The sequence below is a fragment of the Euprymna scolopes genome, chromosome 37, assembly GCF_053919585.1.
Source record: "Euprymna scolopes isolate OS-2025 chromosome 37, ASM5391958v1, whole genome shotgun sequence".
NCBI lineage: Eukaryota > Metazoa > Mollusca > Cephalopoda > Sepiida > Sepiolidae > Euprymna > Euprymna scolopes.
In genome coordinates this window covers 29,087,039-29,110,107 of record NC_136518.1, presented here as the reverse complement: position 1 = coordinate 29,110,107, position 23,069 = coordinate 29,087,039, and the positions used below count along the sequence as shown (strand labels likewise).

Here is a 23,069-nt window from a genome sequence, read left to right as displayed (position 1 = left end):
ACACCTCACCTCACTATATGAACAGGTCCTCACAGCAAAACCGGCAGAATCGAGCTGAATCTTGGAATCGAAGAGTCACCGCCCCCCTCTTCCAGCATCATTCCACTGCAATACCGAGAGAGAAATTAATCTATTGTTATTTTTTTGGCTCAGTGGAGTCTGTCAAAATGAACATTGAACTACGGACAATTGTATATAAGTATATATATTGTATATCTTATCTTGAATTAATCAGTAGAATAGATAGCGAATTAGGTTGTCTTTTTTTTGTGTGCATGAGATTGATTTCTTTTCAGCATGACAGATCGGCGAAGAGGCGACTATAAAAAAGCTGACTGGGAAGCCATCAGGGATCTCAGAGATGCCCCATGGGGAAATATCTTTTCTCTTCCTGCAAAAGAGTGTGCAAATGAGACCACTGAATTGAAGCACATGTTCTTATATGGAATTTCTATAGCAAACCCAGCTCTCCCCAATGGTTTACTCCTGCTTGCACAGCTGCTATTGCTCAGAGGCAGCATGCATACCATAGATTTATCCGACATAAGTCTAATTCAAACAGACAAAAGTATATAGAAGCGAGAAATAATTATAAGAAAGCAATAGCGACAGCTAGGAGAGAATAAACCAAAACCATCAGGAAATGCATTGAAGTGTAGAAATTAGGAACTCCTGATTTTTTAAAAATCTACAATAGTGTAGTAAATAATGAGCAATCAACAATTCCTCCACTATCCAACAATCATAAAGTTGCTTGCACGGCAACGAAGAAGGCTAACATGCTTGCCAGTCAGTTTGTCTCAAATTCTACATTGGACCCAGCAAAGCACTCCCTCCCTGAATTTCCTTTGCAGACAAGAAACCACACTAGATGATCTGAAAGTCACCCCTTCTCAAGAGCGTGATATCATAAAAACCAAGACATCTCAAAAACATGTGGACCTGATCTCATCCCGGCTGTACTATTAAAAAAATGTTCTGCTGAGGTTGCTCCAGTTTTCTCCAAACTTTTCAACAAATGCCTTAACAAATATTGCTTTTCTAACTGCTAGAAACTGCTTTTCGTGGTACCAGTCTACAAAAATTCTGGCAAAAGAACAGACTCATTAAATTATTGCCCTATTAGTCTCCTCCCTCTCTTCATCAAGATATTTGAGTCCATAATTAATTAAGCTCTAGTTGCTTAACTTCTGTCTGACCAACAATATGGATTTAGGCCAGCCCGTTCTACTGCAGATATCCTAACTGTCATCACTGAACATATATACCATGCACTGGATGAAGCAAAGGAAACTAAGGCAGTAGCCCTAGATATATCTAAGGTTTTTGGCAGAGTATGGCACGATGGCATTCTCAGGAAAATCAAATCATATGGTATTACTAGACGAATACTTAATATAAGTCATCATCATCATGATGCAGTCCGTCAGCCTTGACGATGACTAGTTGGGGCGTCAGTGCTTTATCTTTCGGTACAGGACTTCGACCTTGGCTCCAAACTTGCTTGCACAGTTAAGGTGCAGTATCTGTTGCTCATCAGATAAACACCCTCTGAAGCTCCAATGCTCATTTCCAGTGGAGCGAACCCACGGCAACTGGCAGCAGAGGAGGCCGCAGCTTCTGGCCAAAAGTAATCTCAGTGAGGTAAACAGTAGCCCTATCGTGTCCGCTACTACGCCTTTTCTTTCTGGATAAGGTTCCATAGCCTTTTAAGGAAAACTACAAGGCAGCAGTAGGATTTGAAGTCAGAGTTCCCATCTCTTAGCCTTTAGCTTTTTGGGGTTGGTTCCCCTAGTCTTTGCCCAACCAAGGGCACCCACAAGACAGTGGGATAAGGGTCGGTAGTGTGCCAGGGCGTGTCCACACATCGGTGTGCCATAACACACAACCTCTGGGGTCCCCTACTATTCCGATATCTTCTACAGGTTTAGCCTGGGGACGCAAAGCACCCAGTTACCATGTGTGGCCAATGTGGAGGCACTGATTGAGAGGCTATGTACTGGCAGGGAAGACTTATGCATAGCTACTCTCTTCTCACCGTGAAGTTAGCCAGTGGTGTTAGCTGGAAGCGAGAAGGCATGCAAGCATGAAATTAACACTAACTTATGCCTAACACATTAGACGCATCACATCTCCCTGCCGGACTAAGAATCCAAACACACACGAAAGTAAATCCTTTTTAAATAAGAGAAGAATCCAGTTTGTCCTTTGATGGTCACACATCAAAACAATATGATATAAATGTAGGTGTACCTTAAGAGTTGATCCTTGGACATTCATTATTCCTGATATTCATAAATGACCTCCCTGATAAAATTGTCTCTGAGATGGGTATATTTGCTGGTGACACCACATCCTATAACAGGCATGTGGGGAAAACAAATGAACACATATCTAAGGCAATGGCGGAAACCCTATAGGTAGACCTCCAGTCTGTAGTTGAATAGGGACAAAAATGGATGGTGCCATTCAATGCTGCCAAGACTAAGCTTATTTTCTTTAATAATTACAAGAAATCTTCTAAACTATCAATAGTTATGGTTAATGATACATTACCTGAAAATACTTTGTTCAAACTCCTTGGCTTAACGTTCACAACTCTAATAAAATTTTACTCTAATAGTTCTTCCCCCAGAACTGCTGGACTTTGGAATTCCCTTCTGGGTTCCTGCTTCCCGACTGTACTGAAGTTCAAGTGTAATTTAAACATACATCTTGCTGCTCAACTCCCTATATAGTATTCCTGCAATTATGTCCCAAATAGTAGCCCCCACATCAAAGTGGCACTGTGTCTTGTCTTGGGTGAAAATGCAATAAAAAAAATATAAAAATACAGCAAGCATAATGTTGTACTATTTTTCTTTGGATAGTATATTTTTTATAAGGATATAAAAGATAAAAATAAAATTTTAGGTCAAAAAGTTGAAAAATAAATATGTGGTTGAAAATCCTTTGATTATATTTGCAAAATCATTGTGCAAATGGACAGACACTCAGTTATAAATACCTTATGTAGATTTGTTAGCAAAATAAAGTTTACTTAAGCTATTCTTGTCTTCCTTTTGTCTTTGCCTACTTTATCTGATCCTCTTCTATATCACTGATAATCTCATTTATCTTTTTCTGTCAAACAAGTTTCCATGTGATTATTATATTCTGCTGTTCATTTACTGCTGCTAAAATTAATGCCATTTATTTGTGCTTTACAGTACAATAACTTTTTTCATATTACATATAATTAAATTATATTATATATAATTAAATATACTATATTTTCGCTTGCCATTATAGTTAAATACGTTTTTGTTGCAAGTTGCATTTCAATGAAAAGAGAAAAGGAACTGGAACAAATATTTGAAGGAGGACACGGACACGCGCGTGACGGGTATAAAGAGAAGTATATTTTATTTGGGACAGGAAGAGAAAAAGGGATTATGGGATTACAACATAAAAAGGAGGTAATCATAAAAGGGTCTATGATAAGAGTTATCGTACTTACTTTACACCCCCCCCCCTGGTTTCAGCATATTATTTATTTATTTTTTCTCTTTACAAAAACAAAGATATGTGAAAGCAGATTAGTGTCAGTTTAGGGTCCGAATAAAAATTTTTTAAACTTGTCCAGCTTCGTCCAGGTTGGAGGTTTTGTCATGATGCCAGCGATCATGTCTGCTGTGGGACAGTAAATTAATTGTATTTTGTTATTATTCAGAGCTTCTCTGATAAAATGGTACTTAATGTCGATGTGTTTACATCTCTGCCGATGAATGGGGTCCTTAGAAAGCTTTGACTGTCTCGGTGTAGTCTACCCCCTTAGTTTAGTTGTACTCTTTTGCGATGAACCTGGCCTTGTATTTAGGGGACCCATCAGCGTTTTCTTTGATTTTATACACCCATCTACTGCTTGCATTGCTTGGATCCACTGGTGTGTCGCTGGGGAAGTCACAGCTTCTCTGTAAGTGTGGGGTATGCCGTGTGAAGCCTTGTAGCAGTAGTCAGTGTCGATTAATGCGTGGCTGCTCCCATCCTGGACTACTGTCACATAGTTTTCTAGGTAGCTGAGAATTTTGTGTTCGTGTGTCGGGTATCTTTGCGTACAGCCAGTTTCTATTGTAGACTCGGTTTGTTTGTCGGTGTTGGGTCGTCCGTTGACTTTAAATTTTTTATTAAGTTTCTTGAGGAAAAATTTTATCATCATCATCGCTTGATAAGTGGGTTTGTGTTTGAGTGTGTTGGTCGTTGGTGTTGTTGGTGAATTTTACCAGTCTGTGTTTACACACTTTCCCGATTTCTGGGTGGTAGATAAGGTATGCCGAGCTGTTTTTGTCATATCTGACGAAGATTCCCCTCTGGCACCTTGAGTCTAGCTTTCTTTTTATGTTGGAGTAGGCATAGCAAGGTGAACCGAAAATGTGCATCCTTGATAAGTCCGGTTTTATCCTGGTCATCTTGTAGTAGGGCGTCTGTTTTAGACGGTTATTGAAGCATATTGAAGGTCCGTATAACTGCAGATGTCATAACTGCAGAGCTCCACAGTATTTTCAGTAAGCCGCTTTCTATGATAAGGCATCTTACCATTTCGAATAGAGTTCGCCAGTTTCTTTCAGCCATTCTATTTTGATGAGGCAAGTATGGCATTGAGGTCTCGTGTTTTATGTTGTTACGCTGGAGTAGTTTTCTGAAGTCGTTTGACTTGAACTTTGAACCATTATCCGATCTCAGTATTTTTATTTTGCCATATGGAGAAATATCTGCGAGGAATTTTTTGGTGGCAAGTGTGGCGTCACTTTTGTTTTTAATGAAATATACAAATACAGCACCAGAAAAGTCGTCAGTGAATGAAATGGCGTATTTGTTCCCGTTAAAATCCGCTAGTTCTATGGGGCCGGCTAGGTCTGAATGTACTAAATGCAGAATATTTGTCACACTTTTGTTGGGAGATTTATTTCTTTTCTGGGGAAATTTTCCTTGGATGCAGACGTTGCAGTTTTTGTTGTTTGCAGTCTTATTTTCATCCCTTCAACCACATCGGGTAGTGTTGTTATGTCGTCATAATTGTAATGGCCGAATATTTTATGCCACATGTGGATATTGTGGCATTGACGATATCTTCTGCATTTTTTTCCACCATAGTTTTTAGGTAGTATAGTCTGTTGCACACATGTATTTTGAATTTTGTTCCGTTTATATGTTTTAGTATATTTCCGTCTTTTTTGAAAATAACTGTCGCTCTGTTTTGGGTCGCAGTTTTCACAGAAAATATATTCTGTGGATATGAAGATATAAGTAGTGCCCCTTTTAAGGTAGTTGTAATTGAGTTTCCGTTAGTGTCTAAAGGCAGACTTCAGCGTCTCCTCTTTTTAAGGCTAAGCCACTGGTTTTAGTTCCATCTGCCAACTCCATGTAGTGGTCCTCAGAACAGAATGTTGGGGCGAAATTCTTAAATTTCTTTGCATCTGTTATAATGTGCAAAGTGGCCCCTGCGTCGATTAGTAGGTTCGTATGCGGTATTAAGTTCTGGGTATAGTAGTAGTTCTCCGTTTTGAATGCGAAGGAGTATTCTTCGTTGTCGGCTGCCTTTTTCATTTCACTTATAACTGCATAACTTTTCGCTTATAATGGCAGAACTCCCTTTTATTGGTGTTACTTTTACAGTAACTACACCACTGTTTTCGCTATTTGTATTTGTTGTTGGGACATTATTTCGATAAATGTCTTTTTCCACCGCATGTAAAGTACGATATTTCATGTTCATCATGGTGGTGACGGCTTTCCATCGTATTCTCTGAAAAAGATGATGTCAATTTCATCACTTCATCACTTTTATGTTTCAGTGTTTCGTCGAAACCATGGAGTTCTGTTTTAAATTCTAGAAATGTTATTTCTTTGTTGCTGTGTGACACATAAATCAAAAAAGGGTTGTAGCAGCTTGGTAGTCCTTTTAATATCATGACGATAATTAGGGCATCGTCAACTGTTTGGCCGGCATTTCTCAGAGATGTTAAAATTGTCTCAGTTCTTATCACGTATTCTGTGATGCTTTCATCTCCTTTCTTTTTTAGAGACGTAAGTTGGGTGTACAAAGAGATTACTTTTGTTTTCCATTGCTTGCATAGTGTTCGCGTAATATTTTGAGAGCTTTTCTCCCATTATCTGTAGCTTCTCTCATTATTAAGGATAAACTTTTGTCGTCCAGAAACTGTACAAGTTCGGTGTAAGCATCTTCATTTCTCTCAGTGTCGCTTCCGTCTCTATTAGGGTGTATACCTAAAATGGTGTCTTTTAGGCCGAGCATGCGTAAATGACATAAAAATTTTGTCTCCCAAATTTCGTATTTGGTTTCATCTCCGTCAAATAAAAATCTGTTCCATCGGCTTCCATTATCTCTCCTGAGCACATAACCTGTTGCGAGTTGCATTTCAGTGAAAAGAAAAAAGGTACTGGAACAAATATTTGAAGGAGGACACGGACACGCGTGTGACGGGTATAAGGGAAGTATATTTTATTTGGAACAGGAAGAGGAAAAGGGATTATAGGATTACAACGTAAAAGGGAGGTAATCATAAAAGGGTCTATGATAAGAGTTATCGTACTTACTTTCAACAGTTTTATTTCATATTTGTACAAGGCAATAGGCAATAAAGATATAAAAATAGATGAGTAACTTACTTTGTTCTTCTCTTTTTGATGGTTGTATATCATTGTTTTTGTAATGGGCAAAATCTCTCTTTGGTAGTTGTGGAAGACGAGTGATCTCTTAAAAAAAAATTTTAATTTTCATGTAATTTGAAAATATTACAAATATTTTAGATTAATCAACATCAATATTTATCAAAAGTATATGTTTATTGAAACTAGCATGCAAAATTTTTGATGACATGTTATTTGTCCCATGTAAAAGTGAACAAAAGAACGTAAAAATAAAATTTGTTTGATGCAAATAGACAAATAAAATATTTGACTGTTCATATCAATGGCTTAGTAATACTTAGTTACAAACAGACTAATTAATAAGTATTACTTATGAGCTATGGATATAACTACAAAACTTACGTTCCTACAATTACTATTAGATATAATGAATATATATATGGTATAATTTATGAATTATTCAAACATGACAAGAATAACAATGCATGATTTTGAAATGTTAGAGAACAGTTAAATCCACACAGATTATTAAGTGAATATCTTTGGACATTTTGAAAATCTTTATAAATTGAAATTGAATAAAATAAATTTACTTAATTCACAACAAACACAATTAAAATATGTGTTCCAACATTTTTTTAGCATGTATAATAATCAAGTTGTTCATATGACACACGTGATAAAGAATCAAACTAAAAACAATGGCTTCCAACTAAGTATACATATTCAGCATAAAATTTAACAAACCAACACCAGAGGGAAAACTATGACAGACAAAAACAGCAAATGTAGAAAGAAGAAAAATGAATAACTCCACTCGATATATCACAGTTGATGTATATTTCGTACCTAATACAAATCAACTTGCTGAATTATCTTGTTAAGTGTTAAATTATTATTATTATTATTATTGGGTGAAACAATATTGATATACAACATGGTGGCAGTGAGCGGTGACTAACTGACTGATTTCAAAGAAAAAAAAGTGAATGTAAATATATCACAAAGTGTTTAACTTTTATTTTCAAACGAAAAAAAAAAATTTTCCCTCTAAAAAAAAAATTTTAAAAATGCTAACCTCTAATATTCCCCTACCGATGTTATACTGGGCGAATGAAAATAAACATGAAGCCTTCAGTGAATGGGTTGACTTTATGTCATCCTATTTCATAATCAACAACGTGGAGGAAAAATTAAAATCTTACTATATTTAAATTAGCACAGGATCAAAGGGTCGAGAGGTGATAAAAAAATGCAGATCTCAGTAGCGAGCAAAAAAGAAAATTCCGAAAACGTGTTTCAAGTTTTGAAAAACAAATGATTAAAAAAATGGGTTGAATTTACTTCATTCTAACATGGCAGGTGCTCGTCTGAACTCCAATCCCTGGTCCCCCCTCGCCAATCTTTCACGAAAAACACCCGTCTAGCTGAATCCACTGTGAAAAATTTCCCCCACTCTATATCTGTGCCTAAATCAAAACGCGGATTTCATGAGCAAAGCTTCTTTCTTAGAACTGCACGCCTGTGGAACTCTGTTCCGTCTGCCTGCTTCCCTCCGGACTACAACTTGGATGTCTTCAAGTCTAATGTTAACAAATTCCTAATGAACCGCCCCCCTAATTAAACACTTCATAAAATCTCCTCACTAACGTGATGTACTTACAATAACCCTTATCCCTGAGTGGCTTCCGGGCCTTGATAAGTGGTGATCACTATGTAAAAAAAAAAAAAAAAAAAAAAAAAGAATGAAGAAACAATAGACGAATTTTAAGTTAAACTGCAGACGAAAGCAGATAGATGTGAATTCGGTTGTAACAAGGATGAAAGACTCCTGGAACAAATAATAAAAGGTTTATAATAAAATTGTAGGTATTGACCATTTCATACCCTCTAAAAAGTTTCAGAAAAAACCTAACAGCCAGCCATGGTTCTCTCCAGAATGTGCTGCTGCCATTGCGCACAGAAATCACTTTTTCCACTGCTTCAAACGTAATAGATGTATGGAAAATAAAGCCGTTTTCAGGACTGCCAGCAACCATTGTAAGAAAGTAATAAGGAACGCAAGAGTGTTGTATGCTCAATCTGTTAAGTCCAAAGTAGCTGAGCAGCGGCTTGGTTCCCACCAGTTTTGGCAAATAGCAAACAGAATCCTGAACAGAAGCGTGTGCTCCATCCCAACTATTATCAATGGACCTGAGGTAATCTCGTCAGCATCAGACAAAGCCAAACTCTTTGTCAAGAACTTTGCAGCTAATTCTACCCTTTGCGACCAAGACCGCCAACCCCCAATATTTCCTCCTGTATCAGAAAACACGCTATGTGATATACGTATATCTGTACGTGATGTTGCCAAGCTAATCAAAAACCTTGATTTGAGTAAAGCAACTGGCCCTGATGGTATTCCAATTATAGTACTCAAAAAACTTCAACCTGAATTAGCACCCATACTTACAAAACTGTTTAAACGTTGTCTTAAGGAGAATAGTTTCCCATCTCCCTGGAAAATCTCATCAGTATGCCCTGTATTTAAGAATTCAGGTGATCGCTCATCCCCCTCTCAGTAGTGGCCAATAAGTCTCCTGTGCATCATGAGTAAGTTGCTAGAATCTGTGTTAAATACAGAAGTAATCAAACATCTCAACAAAAATAACCTTCTTAGTGACACTCAATATGGTTTCCGTTCTGCTAGATCTACAGCAGATGTGCTTACAGTTATATCGCATAGGATTAGCAAATCTCTCGACTGTGGCAATCTTTCTAGGGCAATTGCTCTTGACATATCTAAAGCCTTTGATACGGTATGGCATAAAGGTTTACTTCATAAGATCGCTAGCTATGGTATAGCTGGAAAAGTCTTCTCAATTATTAAATCATTTCTTTCTGATAGGTTCATAAGAGTAGTAGTTGAGGGGCAAAAATCAGAAGCTCACAGTATTAATGTCGGTGTCCCTCAGGGATCCATCCTGGGCCCAACTCTTTTCCTGATCTACATTAATGATCTTCCAAATCATATCCTTACATCATTTGTAGACATTTATGCTGACGACACTACCATTTATGGTACCACATCTAAGACAGTAAACGACCAAGTTCTTTCCAATTCTCTCTCCTCTGATCTTGAGCACGTAGTACAATGGGGAAAGGAGTGGCTGGTTACTTTTAATGCATCTAAAACCAAGCTTCTCTCTTTACATCATCAACATTCTAATCCACATTTGTCATCAATTGAAATGAATGGCTCTCGTCTTCAGGAGGCCTCAAGTTTTGACAAGCTTCTGGGTTTGACCATTACTCCTGATCTTAAATGGAACACGTATATCAAATCTGTTGCCAAGGCCGCTGGAAAAATGGTGGGATCTTTCTATCGATCCAGTAGATATCTCACTGCTGATGCTATTCTCTACCTATATAAGAGCCAGGTACGTCCAAGGATGGAATATTGTTGCCACATCTGGGCAGGAGCTGCTAGAAAGGACTTGTCCTGCCTTGATAGAGTTCAAAATAGACTTCGTAGCCTCGTAGGAGATGTCCTTTTCTCCTCCTTGCAACCTCTATCTCACAGAAGAGATGTTGCGAGTTTGTCTCTGATGTATCGTTATTTTCATGGAAAGTGTTCAACTGAGCTTCAATCTTTGGTCCCCCCTCGCCAAACTTTCACAAGAAACACTCGTCTAGCTGTAAACACTATCAATAATTTCCCCCACTCTTTATCTGTGCCTAAACCTAAACGTAGATTCCATGAACAAAGCTTCTTTCTTAGAACTGCACGCCTGTGGAATTGTCTTCCGTTTTCCTGCTTTCCGGCTGACTACAATATGGTTGTGTTCAAGTCTAAAGTAAATAAGTTCTTGATGAGCCGTTCCATATAAGTTATTAAATTTACCAAATTTTCATTACTAATGATTACTATATTGACCGATTTCTACTGTACACTCTTTAACCCTTATCCTTGAGTGGCCTCTGGGCCTTGATAATGTGGTGATGCCTTTGTAAAAAAATTAAAAAAAAAAAAAATAAAAATAAAAAAAATAAAAGGTTTGAAATATTCAGACGAGAAGAGAAATCTTCTTAGTAAATCGAATCTCACATTGAAGATAGCTATCAAATGCATAAGGGCATACGAAGCTACAACCCCAAATAACTTGTGCTACAAAGATGCAAACGAAATAAAAACCAGAATGTACCAAAGAGATAAGAACCATGCACAAGATGTTCACAAACCATGCACAAGATGTGGGGAAATTCACAGAAAAATAAAAGAAGGCTGACATGCATTTAACAAAGAATGTAGAAGACAGTAAACGACCAAGTTCTCTCCAATTCTCTCTCCTCTGATCTTGAGCACGTAGTACAATGGGGTAAGGAGTGGCTGGTTACTTTTAATGCATCTAAAACCAAGCTTCTCTCATCATCAACATTCTGATCCACATCTGGCATCAATTGAAATGAATGGCTCTCGTCTTCAGGAGGCCTCAAGTTTTGACAAGCTTCTGGGCTTGACCTTTACTCCTGATCTTAAATGGAACACGTACATCAAATCTGTTGCCAAGGCCGCTGGAAAAATGGTGGGATCTTTCTATCGATCCGGTAAATATCTCACTGCTCTATCTATATAAGAGCCAGGTACGTCCAAGGATGGAATATTGTTGCCACATCTGGGCAGGAGCTGCTAGAAAGGACTTGGCCTGCCTTGATAGAGTTCAAAATAGACTTTGTAGCCTCGTAGGAGATGTCCTTTTCTCTTCCTTGCAACCTCTATCTCACAGAAGAGATGTTGCGAGTTTGTCTCTGATGTATCGTTATTTTCATGGAAAGTGTTCAACTGAGCTTCAATCTATGGTCCCCCCTCGCCAAACTTTCACAAGAAACACTCGTCTAGCTGTACACACTATCAATAATTCCCCCCACTCTTTATCTGTGCCTAAACCTAAACATAGATTCCATGAACAAAGCTTCTTTCTTAGAACTGCACGCCTGTGGAATTGTCTTCCGTTTTCCTGCTTTCCGGCTGACTACAATATCGTTGTGTTCAAGTCTAACGTAAATAAGTTCTTGATGAGCCGTTCTATATAAGTTATCAAATTTACCAAATTTTCATTACTAATGATTACTATATTGTCCAATGTCTACTGTACACTCTTTAACCCTTATCCTTGAGTGGCCTCTTGGCTTTGATAAGTGGTGATGCCTATGTAAAAAAAAAAAAAAAGATGCCATGGACGAAATCATTCTGAAAATTACTGAAAATGTACATGTGACAAAATAGAGAAAATAGTCCAAATAAAATGAGACAAAGTATCTCACATGGAACTAGGAACCAAATTTCACACAACAGACTCAGAAAGCTGAATATTCAAAAGAAAAATGTGAATGCCACTTATAAAACGGAAATCGCGTCTGATGAAGAAGATGACTTATACCTATAGACCATAAATAAAGAAAATGGTAACAACAGAGAGGAAATATTTGGCACTATAGATTATGAGGATTCAGAAAAAATAAAACACAAAATAAAAATGAAAGTGGACACTGGGGTAAATTGAAATATTATACCGTACAGAATTTATAAAAAAAAACATACCCCCAAACAACTATGAAACCAAAAATATCAAGTAACGTAAAAAGGGAGACAACCACTCTATAGGCAGTAATCGGCACCAAGATACAGCAATATCGCTCAATAATATTAAAAATCAAACATAAAAGTTCAGCAACTACAAAAGCTAAATTTTTTATCTGTGAAAATGATACTACAATATTTGATTTAAGAGCATGTCTACAGTTGGGTCTGGTGCTAATCAACTGTAGTATAACAACAGATGTAAAAAGAAAAATAGAAAATATAGAGGACCTGGCAAATGAATACCCAGACAGATTTCAAGGTATCAGAAGCTTCCCAGGTAAACAAAAATACATATTGCTGAGAATGCAACACCAGTCATTCAACCTCCAAGACAATATCCTGTACACATGAGAGAAGAATTAAAGAGCTAACAAAATTAGAAGACATTGGTGTGATAAAAAAAGGTAAATGAGCGAACAAACTGGGTGAATGCGATTGCATGTAGCATTAAAAAGTGGTGCATTACAAATATGCTTAGACCCAAAACCACTAAACAAATGCATTAAAAGAGCACATCACAAAACTCCTACTCTGGAAGAAATTTCCCATAAACTTTAAACATTTTACAAAACTTGATGCAAAACATGCATATTGAGCCATACATCTTGACAAAGAATCGAGTTTGCTCACACGTTTAATTACTCCATTTGGTAGGTATAGATATTTAAGATGTCTGTTCGGTCTTAAGCTGTCACAGGACATGTTCCAACAAAAAATGGACCAAATACTGAACGATTGTGATGGAGCCATTGGAATATCTGATGATATCTGCATCAAACAGTTGAAGAGTATGATAGAAAATTGAGAAAGAAAATAGATACAACCTGAAGGTATGGTCTTGTTTTTAATAAAGAGCTTACTTCAAACTGAATGCAAAAACAACAATTCAGGCAGATGCAAGCATGTTAGGATTATGTGCAACATTAATCAATGACAAAATTGTTGCATTTGCTAGCAAAAGCTTGACTGATATCGAATCACGATATGCAAACATTGAAAGAGAACTACTTGCAGTGATGTTTGGTTGTGAAGGATTTCATACATATGTACACAGAAAAGAATTCCAAATAAAATCAGGTCACAAACCACTAGAAAATATACAAAATAAAAACATTGCACAAGCACCATCAAGACTGCTATTAAGGTTATAAACTAAGGTTATGCTAAGATCATATATAAACCAGGTAAAGAGATAAGAATAGTAGATTATTTGTCGAGAACACAGCCAACACAAGGTGAAAAAATTGGACTTGTCTTAACATGTCAACATGAGAGTAAGAAACAGTTAGAATTACAAGAAATTACAGAAGATGAAGAATTGAAAATGCTAAAACAAATGGATGTTCAGCGGATGTAAAAGATACACTCAAACTTATAAGAAATTACTAGTCAATGAAAGACTGTCTATCAGTACAAGATGAATTAGTGACTATAGTCATACCAAAAAGTATGCAAAACACAGTCCTTAAAAGAATTCATGATGCACAACAAGGGATAGAAAAATGTCAGCTAAAAGTAAGAAATATGTTTATTGAAGATGACTAAACAAAGACATAGAAATGATGGTAAAGCCATGTGAAATATTCAGTGAATACCAAAGAAAGAATACCAAAGAAACTATGATCATTACAGAACACTCAACTAGGCCATTCCAGAATATTGCAACTGATATCTTTCAGTTTAATGGTCAACAAATTTTACTTGTCACCGATCAATACAGTAAAATGCCATTCATAAACACGATGTAGCACTCTTCATTGTGTTTATGAATGCCATTTTACTGTATTGATCGGTGACACACTGTATCGAATACTTGGAAGCAATTTTCGCTATTCACGGGATACCAAAACACTTATACACAGACAATGCCAAGTATTTCACATCAAATGAGTTCCACAATTTCTTGATGGAATGGGAATTCATGCATATCACATCCAGCCCGAGATATCCACATTCAAATGGATTCATTGAACGAATGGTTCAAACAATAAAAAACACATTTAAAAATGCGAAACACTCAAAGATGGACTACGAAAAGCTCTCCTATGCTTAAGAGCAACTGTACTTGATAATCACTTGCCACCACCAGCTGAGATCCTATACAACAGGAATTGTTGGATACAAACACAGTAAAAGACAACCAAATCTGTGAGTGGATGAGCATTAAAAGTAGGAAGCAACAAAAATATTTCAACAGAAATGCAAAAGACCTCGATGACAGGGAGCAAGGAAAATGACACATGGCAGCCAGCGATGGTGGTAAAGAAATGCACTGAACCACATAGCTATATTGTCAAAATGCACACTGATGGAAAACTATTAAGATACAACAGAAGGCACTTTCAGACCACCAAGAAGGGTCACTTTCAATCTACGAACCCAGGGGATTGAACAGGATAAGTCAACATCACTGTTCCAACAGACTTTAACAAAAATAAGCAACACCAATACAACACGTCCAGCTCTTACAACTGCAGACACAACCTTTTCTTTTTTATTTTTTTTATTACATTTTCACCCCAAACAAAGCACATTGCCACTTTGATGTAGGGGGCTACTATCAGGGACATAAGCTACTGGGCTACTATGTAGGGAGTTGGGCAGCAAGATATCAGTTCATGCTAAACTTGAACTTCTGCAGTTTGGAAAGCAGGAACCCGGAAGGGAATTCCAAAGTCTAGCAGTTCTGGGGAAGAAACTACTGGAGTAGAAGGCTCTCTTACATCTAGGGATCTCTACTGTGAAGGGGTGGGATTTTGCTGCTTGTTGGGTTTGTTGGGAGTGTTTACGTCGAGGGGGTACAAGTGCTTGCAGTTTGCCAGAGCATTCACCGTTAAAATACTTGTAGAACAGGAAGAGGGATGCTACATTTTGTCGATGGGACAGAAGCTGAAGCTTAGATGACAGTTCAGGACCTATCAGGTTGGTGGCCCTCTTTGGAACCTTGTCTAGGAGTGAGAGACTAGTATCAGATACACCAGCCCAAATATGACAACAATACTCCATACATAGGCGAATGGTGGACTTATAGAGGATACTTTCGGGCGTTAGTAGCTTTCTAGCACGGTAGAGAAAACCTATCTTTTTCGCAGCGGTCTCAGCAATGCTCTCAATGTAATTGTTCCAACTCATGTTTCCTGTGAAAGTTAGGCCGAGGAGTTTAAAAGATGTACTTTCAGATAAAGAGTCTTTGGCCATTGCTATTGGTGGTAGAGAAGGTTTCTTGTAGTTATTGAAGGAAACAAGCTTAGTCTTGGCAGCATTGAATGTGACCATCCATTTTTGTCCCCATTCCACTACAGATTGGAGGTCGTCCTCTAGTGTTTCTGCCATTTCTTTAGATATGTGTTCATTTGTTTTCCTGTCATGTCTGTTATAGAGCATGGTGTCACCAGAAAATATACCCATCTCACAGGCACTTTTGTCAGGGAGGTCATTTATGAATAATAGGAATAATAGAGGTCCAAGGTTAGACCCCTGAGGCACTCCCGCATTTATACTATATTGTTTAGATGTACGACCATCAAGGACAATCTGGATTTTTCTCTTATCTAAGAAGGATTTAATCATGTTAAGTATTCTTCCAGTGATATCGTATGATCTGATTTTCCTGAGAAGACCTTCATGCCATACCCTGTCAAAAGCCTTAGATATTTAGATATATCTAGAGCAACAGCTCTATCCTCCTCTGCTTTGTCAAGTGAATGGTAAATACAAGAACTACCAACATCACCAAACCAACTGTGAGAACAAGAAAGCTCCTAACAAAATATAAAGACTTTATTATATATAAATAAAAAATAAATGACAATTTTGCTTGACAGAGAAATGTCACAAGATAGAGAGCTCTTATGTTTTTAAGAGTTGCCTCCCTTGGATCAAGTTCATTAACTCTTTTGGACGGTAAATAAAAACAGCTAGTAAAATATACCTTGTGTTTATTGTTATCAATATTGTTCCACTTAATATAAAATATAACAATAAGTAATATTGTATTACTCTTACATATGAAGATGTAAGGTGAACAAGTATTTATGTGACTCTAATGCCATGCATATGAAAGGGAAAACATTCTTTTTCTTATGCTTAAACATAACTATGTTTAAATGATGGTTCTCGCTAAGCTAAATCACTCACTGATGAAATATATGTGTAACCATCTCCAATTCATTAACCCTGCAGCATAGCTGATGGCACTAAATCATCTCATGTTTATTTGTTCTCAAATAAGAGCAAATCACACAAATCAATAAGATATTATCCACATTGCCATCATACATATTTTTAATAGATTTTTAGTTCAAAATACTGCTTTGAATTAGCATATGAAGTTCTGACATTTTTGTTCATTTATGAGTTTCTTTTTTACTAACGAAAATTAAATAATTTTAATTTATATTTTACAACTGTTTAATTGTTTGCTTATACCAAGCCAAAGTACTGTGCAGATTCCTATTCATAAGACCTGCTCATTTAAAAAACAAAAAAGACTTGTCATGTACTCAGAAAAATTATTAGTTGCAACAGTAACAATGCCTACTAGATTTTTAACAGAAGATTATGCCAAATCTGTAAAAAAATAATACGCCAAAATTAGTAAAATAGGATTGGGGGAAAAAATTTAATTCCTGAGTTGAAAGAAAAAAGTTTGAAGTCGAGGTTTTGAAATCTAAAAAACAGACACCACAATATTATGGTGTCCTCTTTGAGTGATATGACACATACCTATCCAAGTACATTGTATATATATGAATATAGGAATCTATCTTTAAAACCTTAACAGTTCATGAATAAATACAATTATATTAATACCTTTTTATACATCGGTGTGGAGTGTTTGCTTACATAAAATAACCACTCACTAAAAGTAATGATACAATAACTTCCAAATTATTTCGCATCAATACAATAACGATTATATTATAATCAACATTGAAACAATTTAGATACGCAAAACTTTCTTGATTCTAAATCATCAGCATTTTAAATAATCAACGTTCTTATTATCTCACAAAACTTTGTTTTATGATCAGTCCAAACAAGTTTGTGAACTTTTTGTTTATTGGAACAACTCTCAAATTTGAGTGACCTCACTGTTCAAAAACATTTCATTACAAGTGCATTTAAAATCAGCATGCAACTTTTTAACTATTGTTTCTTTGATAAACAGTACTTTTCCTATAAGAAATCAATACAAAATTTAAATTTATCCATTATTTTTAAAAATTTATATGAAAATTTGGAAACTAATTAGATTGGGGTTAAATTTTTACATGTGACATTTGAAGGTTCAAACATTATAAACTTTTATTTTAATAATGGTATCATCTATACGTCAGGTGATTGTGTGATGTGTTATAGGCCAGTGTTGAATATTATGGTTCAGTTCTTAAAGCTAGTTTAGTGTCAAATCAGATTTGCCTACTGACTACTGATCATATTGAGAGATACCATAAATAATGAAGAATGCCAAGGTTTATTATTAATAATTTAACTCCAGTGTTTATAAATATTTTTGGCTTTGTTCTATTTTATCTTTGATTTCAATCTTGTAAGCTAAATCTATGACATTACGGTTTTGTGCATTTTTTTTATCAAATCTTATTGTTCTCTTTCAAATTTCATTTAAGTAATATTTCAATAATTTCCTCATTTCACTAGCCATGAAACTAGGTGTATATTTTAAGATTTTAATTTCTTCTCACTCTCAATGTCAAAGAGCATTCTTTTTACACAAATTTAAAAATCAAAAATTACTCATTGGTAATAAAAATTGTCTACAAAATAGTTTGCATCAAGAACATTTTTGAATAAAGTTCATTTTAAAATACGACAAAGAACAAAGTATATTTTTACTTTATGAAAAGAAATATAATTCAGAACCAACAATAGATTTTATCCAAGATTTGGGCAAAAAGCGAAAAAAGCAAGCATGTGAACATTAATGGTTTCCTTGAGTTAGGAGCAGAAATGAAATGAAAATATTAGACTTTTGCCTTTAATTCAAGTCAGAATTACTTTGTGCTAATTTCAAATTATTATGATATAGTAAATAGGTGTTAACCACTTAAATCTATAACATAAATAGATTAATATGGCTGACAAGATTTACTATTAAGATCCTCAAAATACAAAAGTAATTGTGAAGCGTTTAAGGGGATCCTAAAAAGAAGGAAAACATTTTTGTACTTCTGTCTATAATTAAATAACTCGAGTGTTATTTCTTCTGCCCTTCACATCAACAATTTCTTGGTTAAGTTTGACACTGTTGTCCAAACTTCCAACTTCCAAACTTCTGTATACGTAACGCACCTTCTCTCAACTGCAAACGCACTTCTGCTGATTGAACTTACTTCTTCAAAATCCAACTTCAAGATGAACATCCTCTCTGAAAAATCAACCCTCTTTTATCTTCAACCAGGAGCATCTCATCTGCATATCAGGTGGCAACATTGCAGGCATATAAAGAGATAAGGCAGCCATTTTTGTTTTTTTTCTTCTTCATTTATTGCATTCCATGACCGACCCGTTGGATTATGCACACATGCTAGTTAGGTAAGTCACGCGTTTCCCTACACTCCTCCCCTGATCTCATGATCACAAACAGAGCAGGGGGGCAGTCATCTTTGTCGGGTACTTCTTCGAAGAATCGGTGGTAGCATTTCCTCATTACCATCTTCCTCATTGCCACTGTTATTGCCACCAGTCTGTTCCATTATCCCTTCTCATGGTTCTCTATGCGGTGTTTCACAATTAGGGCAGGGGGGCAGTATCCATCTTCGTCGAGTACTCCTTCCAAGAATTGGAGGCATCACTTCCTCGGTTCCATCATCCTCAGTATGTTTCATCATCCCCTTTCGTGGAGCTATAGGCAGTGTTTCACAATCACGGAGGGCAGTATTTGTCTTTCTTGGAGATTGGTGGCATTACTTCCTTGTGTCCATCTTTCTCATCACTATTGCCATCAGTATGTTCCATCATTCCCTCATCTGGTTCTGTAGGTAGTATTTCTATGCTCACCTGAAGGGGCAGTAGGCGATCAGGATAATCCCTGAACTGTATGTGATCTTCCTCATCGTCCTCAGAATCAGAAGAGGTATAACAGGGGTGGATATCTTTTACATGACATGGTACACCATTAATCAACATGGTCTGAGGACTTATGATTTTGTCTAATTTTCCTTTGCAAAATTTTACAGTGCACCCAGCATTCAGGGGTTTTACCCAAACACGGTCTCCCACTTGATATGGTGTATTGACAACGCTAACCACTAATGGTATGACATCAATTCCTTTTACACGCTGTTCATAGCGGTAAATCCCATTAGCTGGTGCAGTTTCTGGTGTTGCATCGTCCTTTGGTGTCACATTATACCAGTACACAGCTTCTGAAATAGAACACTGTGTCCTGGCCGCAATTCTTTTGATGGTGCATTGACACTGCTCCGCTATACTGTTACCTTCGGGAAAATATGCACATTGGTAACACATTCTAATCCCCCATTCCTGCGTGAATTTCTGAAATATTTGACATCGAAACGTAGTGGCGTTTTCAGTCAGAATTTCAAGTGGGGCACCACATTAAAAAAAGACAGCTCTCAACTATCATATAATGCTAGATGCATCCTGTCGTGTCAACAGGCGCCATATCGTGAAACGTGTCGGGCCACAATCTCTCAAGGTCAAAAAATGCTTGCCCTCATAATGTGTTACATCCATTCTTACTCAATACCAGTTGTCCTCCACCTCAAGCTTCCCTTTTTGCCATTGGGACAGTGCCGGATCAATTTGCTGACACTCTTCGAACGAGCGTATAGCTGCCTTGATCGATGCTCTTGTAGTTGCAGGACACATTCTTTGGACAAAATATGTTGTCCTCCGAATTCCGGAATGTCCACTCTGCTGATGTATTGTACGGATCTGGTCAGGTGTTAATTGATCTGTTACGGCCGCGCATGTCTGTTATGGAAGATCAGATCCCTGCCTCAGTACATCAATCCACCTCTTTGGTACTCGAGTCAAGCTATCAGCCAAATACTGCATCGGCAAAACCAAGGTAATGTCCACCTGCAAGCTGTATTCGTCAATTAGATGCTTTATTATTGCCAGTTTCCTTTGTCCTAACATCTCACTTGCAGCTCTAGTCTTAACTCAAGCCTTTCTAGGAAGGTGTCAGTCAACCAGTGGTAAACACACAATGAGTCAGTGTGGAGATGCACAATCTTAGCCTGCCATTGCAATGCAAGATTAAGCCCTTTTAACGTGGCATCAAGTTCTGCTAAATTTATATGCTGGGCATCATTTTTCGGATGAAGCCAGCATGCATCTTCCACAACAGAACCTAATTGTTCCAACACGACACCTGTAGCCAGTGAACTTGTGTCAACCCATGCATTCAGTTCGTTTCTGTGCAGAGTCGTTCCTATATACTCTGGACAACGTGTCAGCTATCATTTGCTGGAGAGAATCTTCATCCACCATGCCGTCCCATCCTTTGGTTACTGTAGTTACTCGTCTTTTTAATACTCTTGTTGCTGATCGGAGCCATCCACAGACAGGTAGATGTCCTACTAATTTACCGCAAATAGAAAACACAATGCGCCTTGTCAATACACTGGGTAACTCTGGAATCGCACTCCCTCGCTTCCATCGCAAAGTATTGCCCTCCTCCCAGACCTCTAAGCCTAACACGGGCACCCCATTCTTTAAGCTTATTAACTCAAATGATTCAAACTGCATCTGTAGACATTATATCCTCATTAACGTAGATGTTGTCAATGTAAGCTAAAACAGCTTTTGCTGTGGTCTCATCCTGCAACAAAACAGTTTTAATAATAGTTGTCAGTATTAAGGGTGCTACGTTTAGGCCAAAACCTAAACGTGTCAAACAATATCGTTTTCCCTTGATTATCACTGTCTGAAATGGCCATAATGACTCATGGACATATATCTGCAGGTAGGCTCTCTTCAAATCCAGCAGTGCTACATTACTCCCTTTCTGACACCACTCTCTTAGTTTAGCAGCGCACACATCTGCGTTTCCAGTGAAAGCATCAACATGTTGATTTAATTCTCGGTAATCCATTATGGGTCAAATTTTGTCTTCAGAAGGTTGTTCAACAGCCAGGAGTGGAATTAATCCTTTGGGTGATCCCAGACGTTCCTGTGGGTATGGTATTAACCATCCGTTATCAATCCACATCTGAAGTTCTTCTTCATATGTGGCCCTATTGTTCGTGGAAACTGCATACTCTGGAATTGTCTTACACAGCCGATCTGGTGCCTGGCTCATAGTCCATTTCCACTTTGCAGTCCACGCCCTTTCGTTGTCATCAAACATAGCACAGAAGTCCTTTTCTTCAATAGACATGGTTGCACAGACTTCTCCAAGCATTACACCTCCAGTACAGATCTGTGGGAACATGATGAGAATTAGCAGTGAACCGGATGTTAACGCATCCACCATGAGAGACAAAATGAAAAATCGTCTTTTGCACATGGCTCCACGCATCGCTTCCGCTTGGGAAAAAAAATATAAAATAACCACAAAATAATTATCGACCAATGGCAGAGCTCCGCGCCTAAAATAAACACCTCAAATATCACAGTCACTGGGAGCCAGTTTGCAACTATAAAACGAGGGTTTTTAGGGAACCAAGTGAAACAAGGAGATTCACCCTGCTGCATCAGTGAACGCACACATGGATTCTCCCACCCAACCTAAAGAGATGAAGAAGAAAAAGAAATAAGTCACCAGTGAACTGAAGCCGACTATGCTCTCATGTTATGGGCCAAACGCCTTCAATTCTAAACTGCCTATTCATACAAACCAAAGAAGATAGGAGGAAAAGGAAGACGAAGACGCCGGGCTGCTAGCTGCTGATGAAAAAGTCACTCACTTTCCAGTTACAAGCCAGGACACGCATCACCGACAGCGGGATGACCGGCCTACCCTAACCCTCTCAATTGTCCAAAAGATAAGTTACATTTTATGAACATTCATTCCTTGTCAATTCATACATACCTACAAACATTTTATGAACATTCATCTCCTTTGTTAAATCACATTCCATTCTACGAACACTTTGCCTCTCCTAATACAAATTATTGGTAGTAAACAAAGTCGGTTCTCAACCTTCAATATTCGTCTTTAATTATATGGAGTCAGAATCTACACACTTCCAACGTTATTCATTTCATGTATTCTTGGTTGTGGCCTCTATGGCATCCTTTTCCCACCCCTAATTCTTTCATAAAAACCGAGGCCACAGATCGTGACTGTCCCTTTACCACAACATGCTTGGGATAAGCCATTGATGGTCATAATGCTGACTGGTTGCTCCTGCCACATCTGACAGTGATGTGCACTAACTATAGACTGGGAACACCCCGTGTCTACGAGTGCTGAACACTGCACAGCGTCAATTTTAACGCCAATGATCAGTAATCCTGTGTTTATTGGTTGGCAAGGGGCAAGGGTGTTGTTTCCCAAACAGTTGCGAGATATGTGCCCAAACTTATTGCTCATGGATATACACACCTCCTATCACTCTGACACTCCTTAGCAAAATGATTGGCCTCCCCACATTTATAGCACACTAGGCCGACACGCTTATTACTACCTGGGAGAGAATCCGCATTGCCTCATTGTTTTACTACTGCATGTCGAATACTAGCTGCTGCTGCTGCAATTGGCTCCTGTTCCTTACAGATGTTTCGAGCTCGGGCCAATAATTCGTCCGTTGTCAATTCATCAATTCGTGATGATGCCCGCAACAGTTTACTGATCTCCTCA

General features: G+C 37.5%; 1 protein-coding gene across 15 annotated transcripts in view; it reads right to left on the bottom strand.

Annotated features, from left to right (window-relative positions):
• Nucleotides 1–23,069, bottom strand: part of LOC145261115 (uncharacterized) — a 535,668-nt gene that overhangs the window by 16,227 nt on the left and 496,372 nt on the right. For 14 of the 15 annotated variants that reach the window (XM_080119355.1, XM_080119356.1, XM_080119351.1 and 11 more), the window contains one exon: nt 6,670–6,756. The exons of the other annotated variant lie outside the window; for it this stretch is intronic. In XM_080119355.1, coding sequence (XP_079975481.1) covers nt 6,670–6,756 — 87 coding nt within the window. The remainder of the gene's footprint in view (nt 1–6,669; nt 6,757–23,069) is intronic. 15 annotated transcript variants of the gene reach the window in all.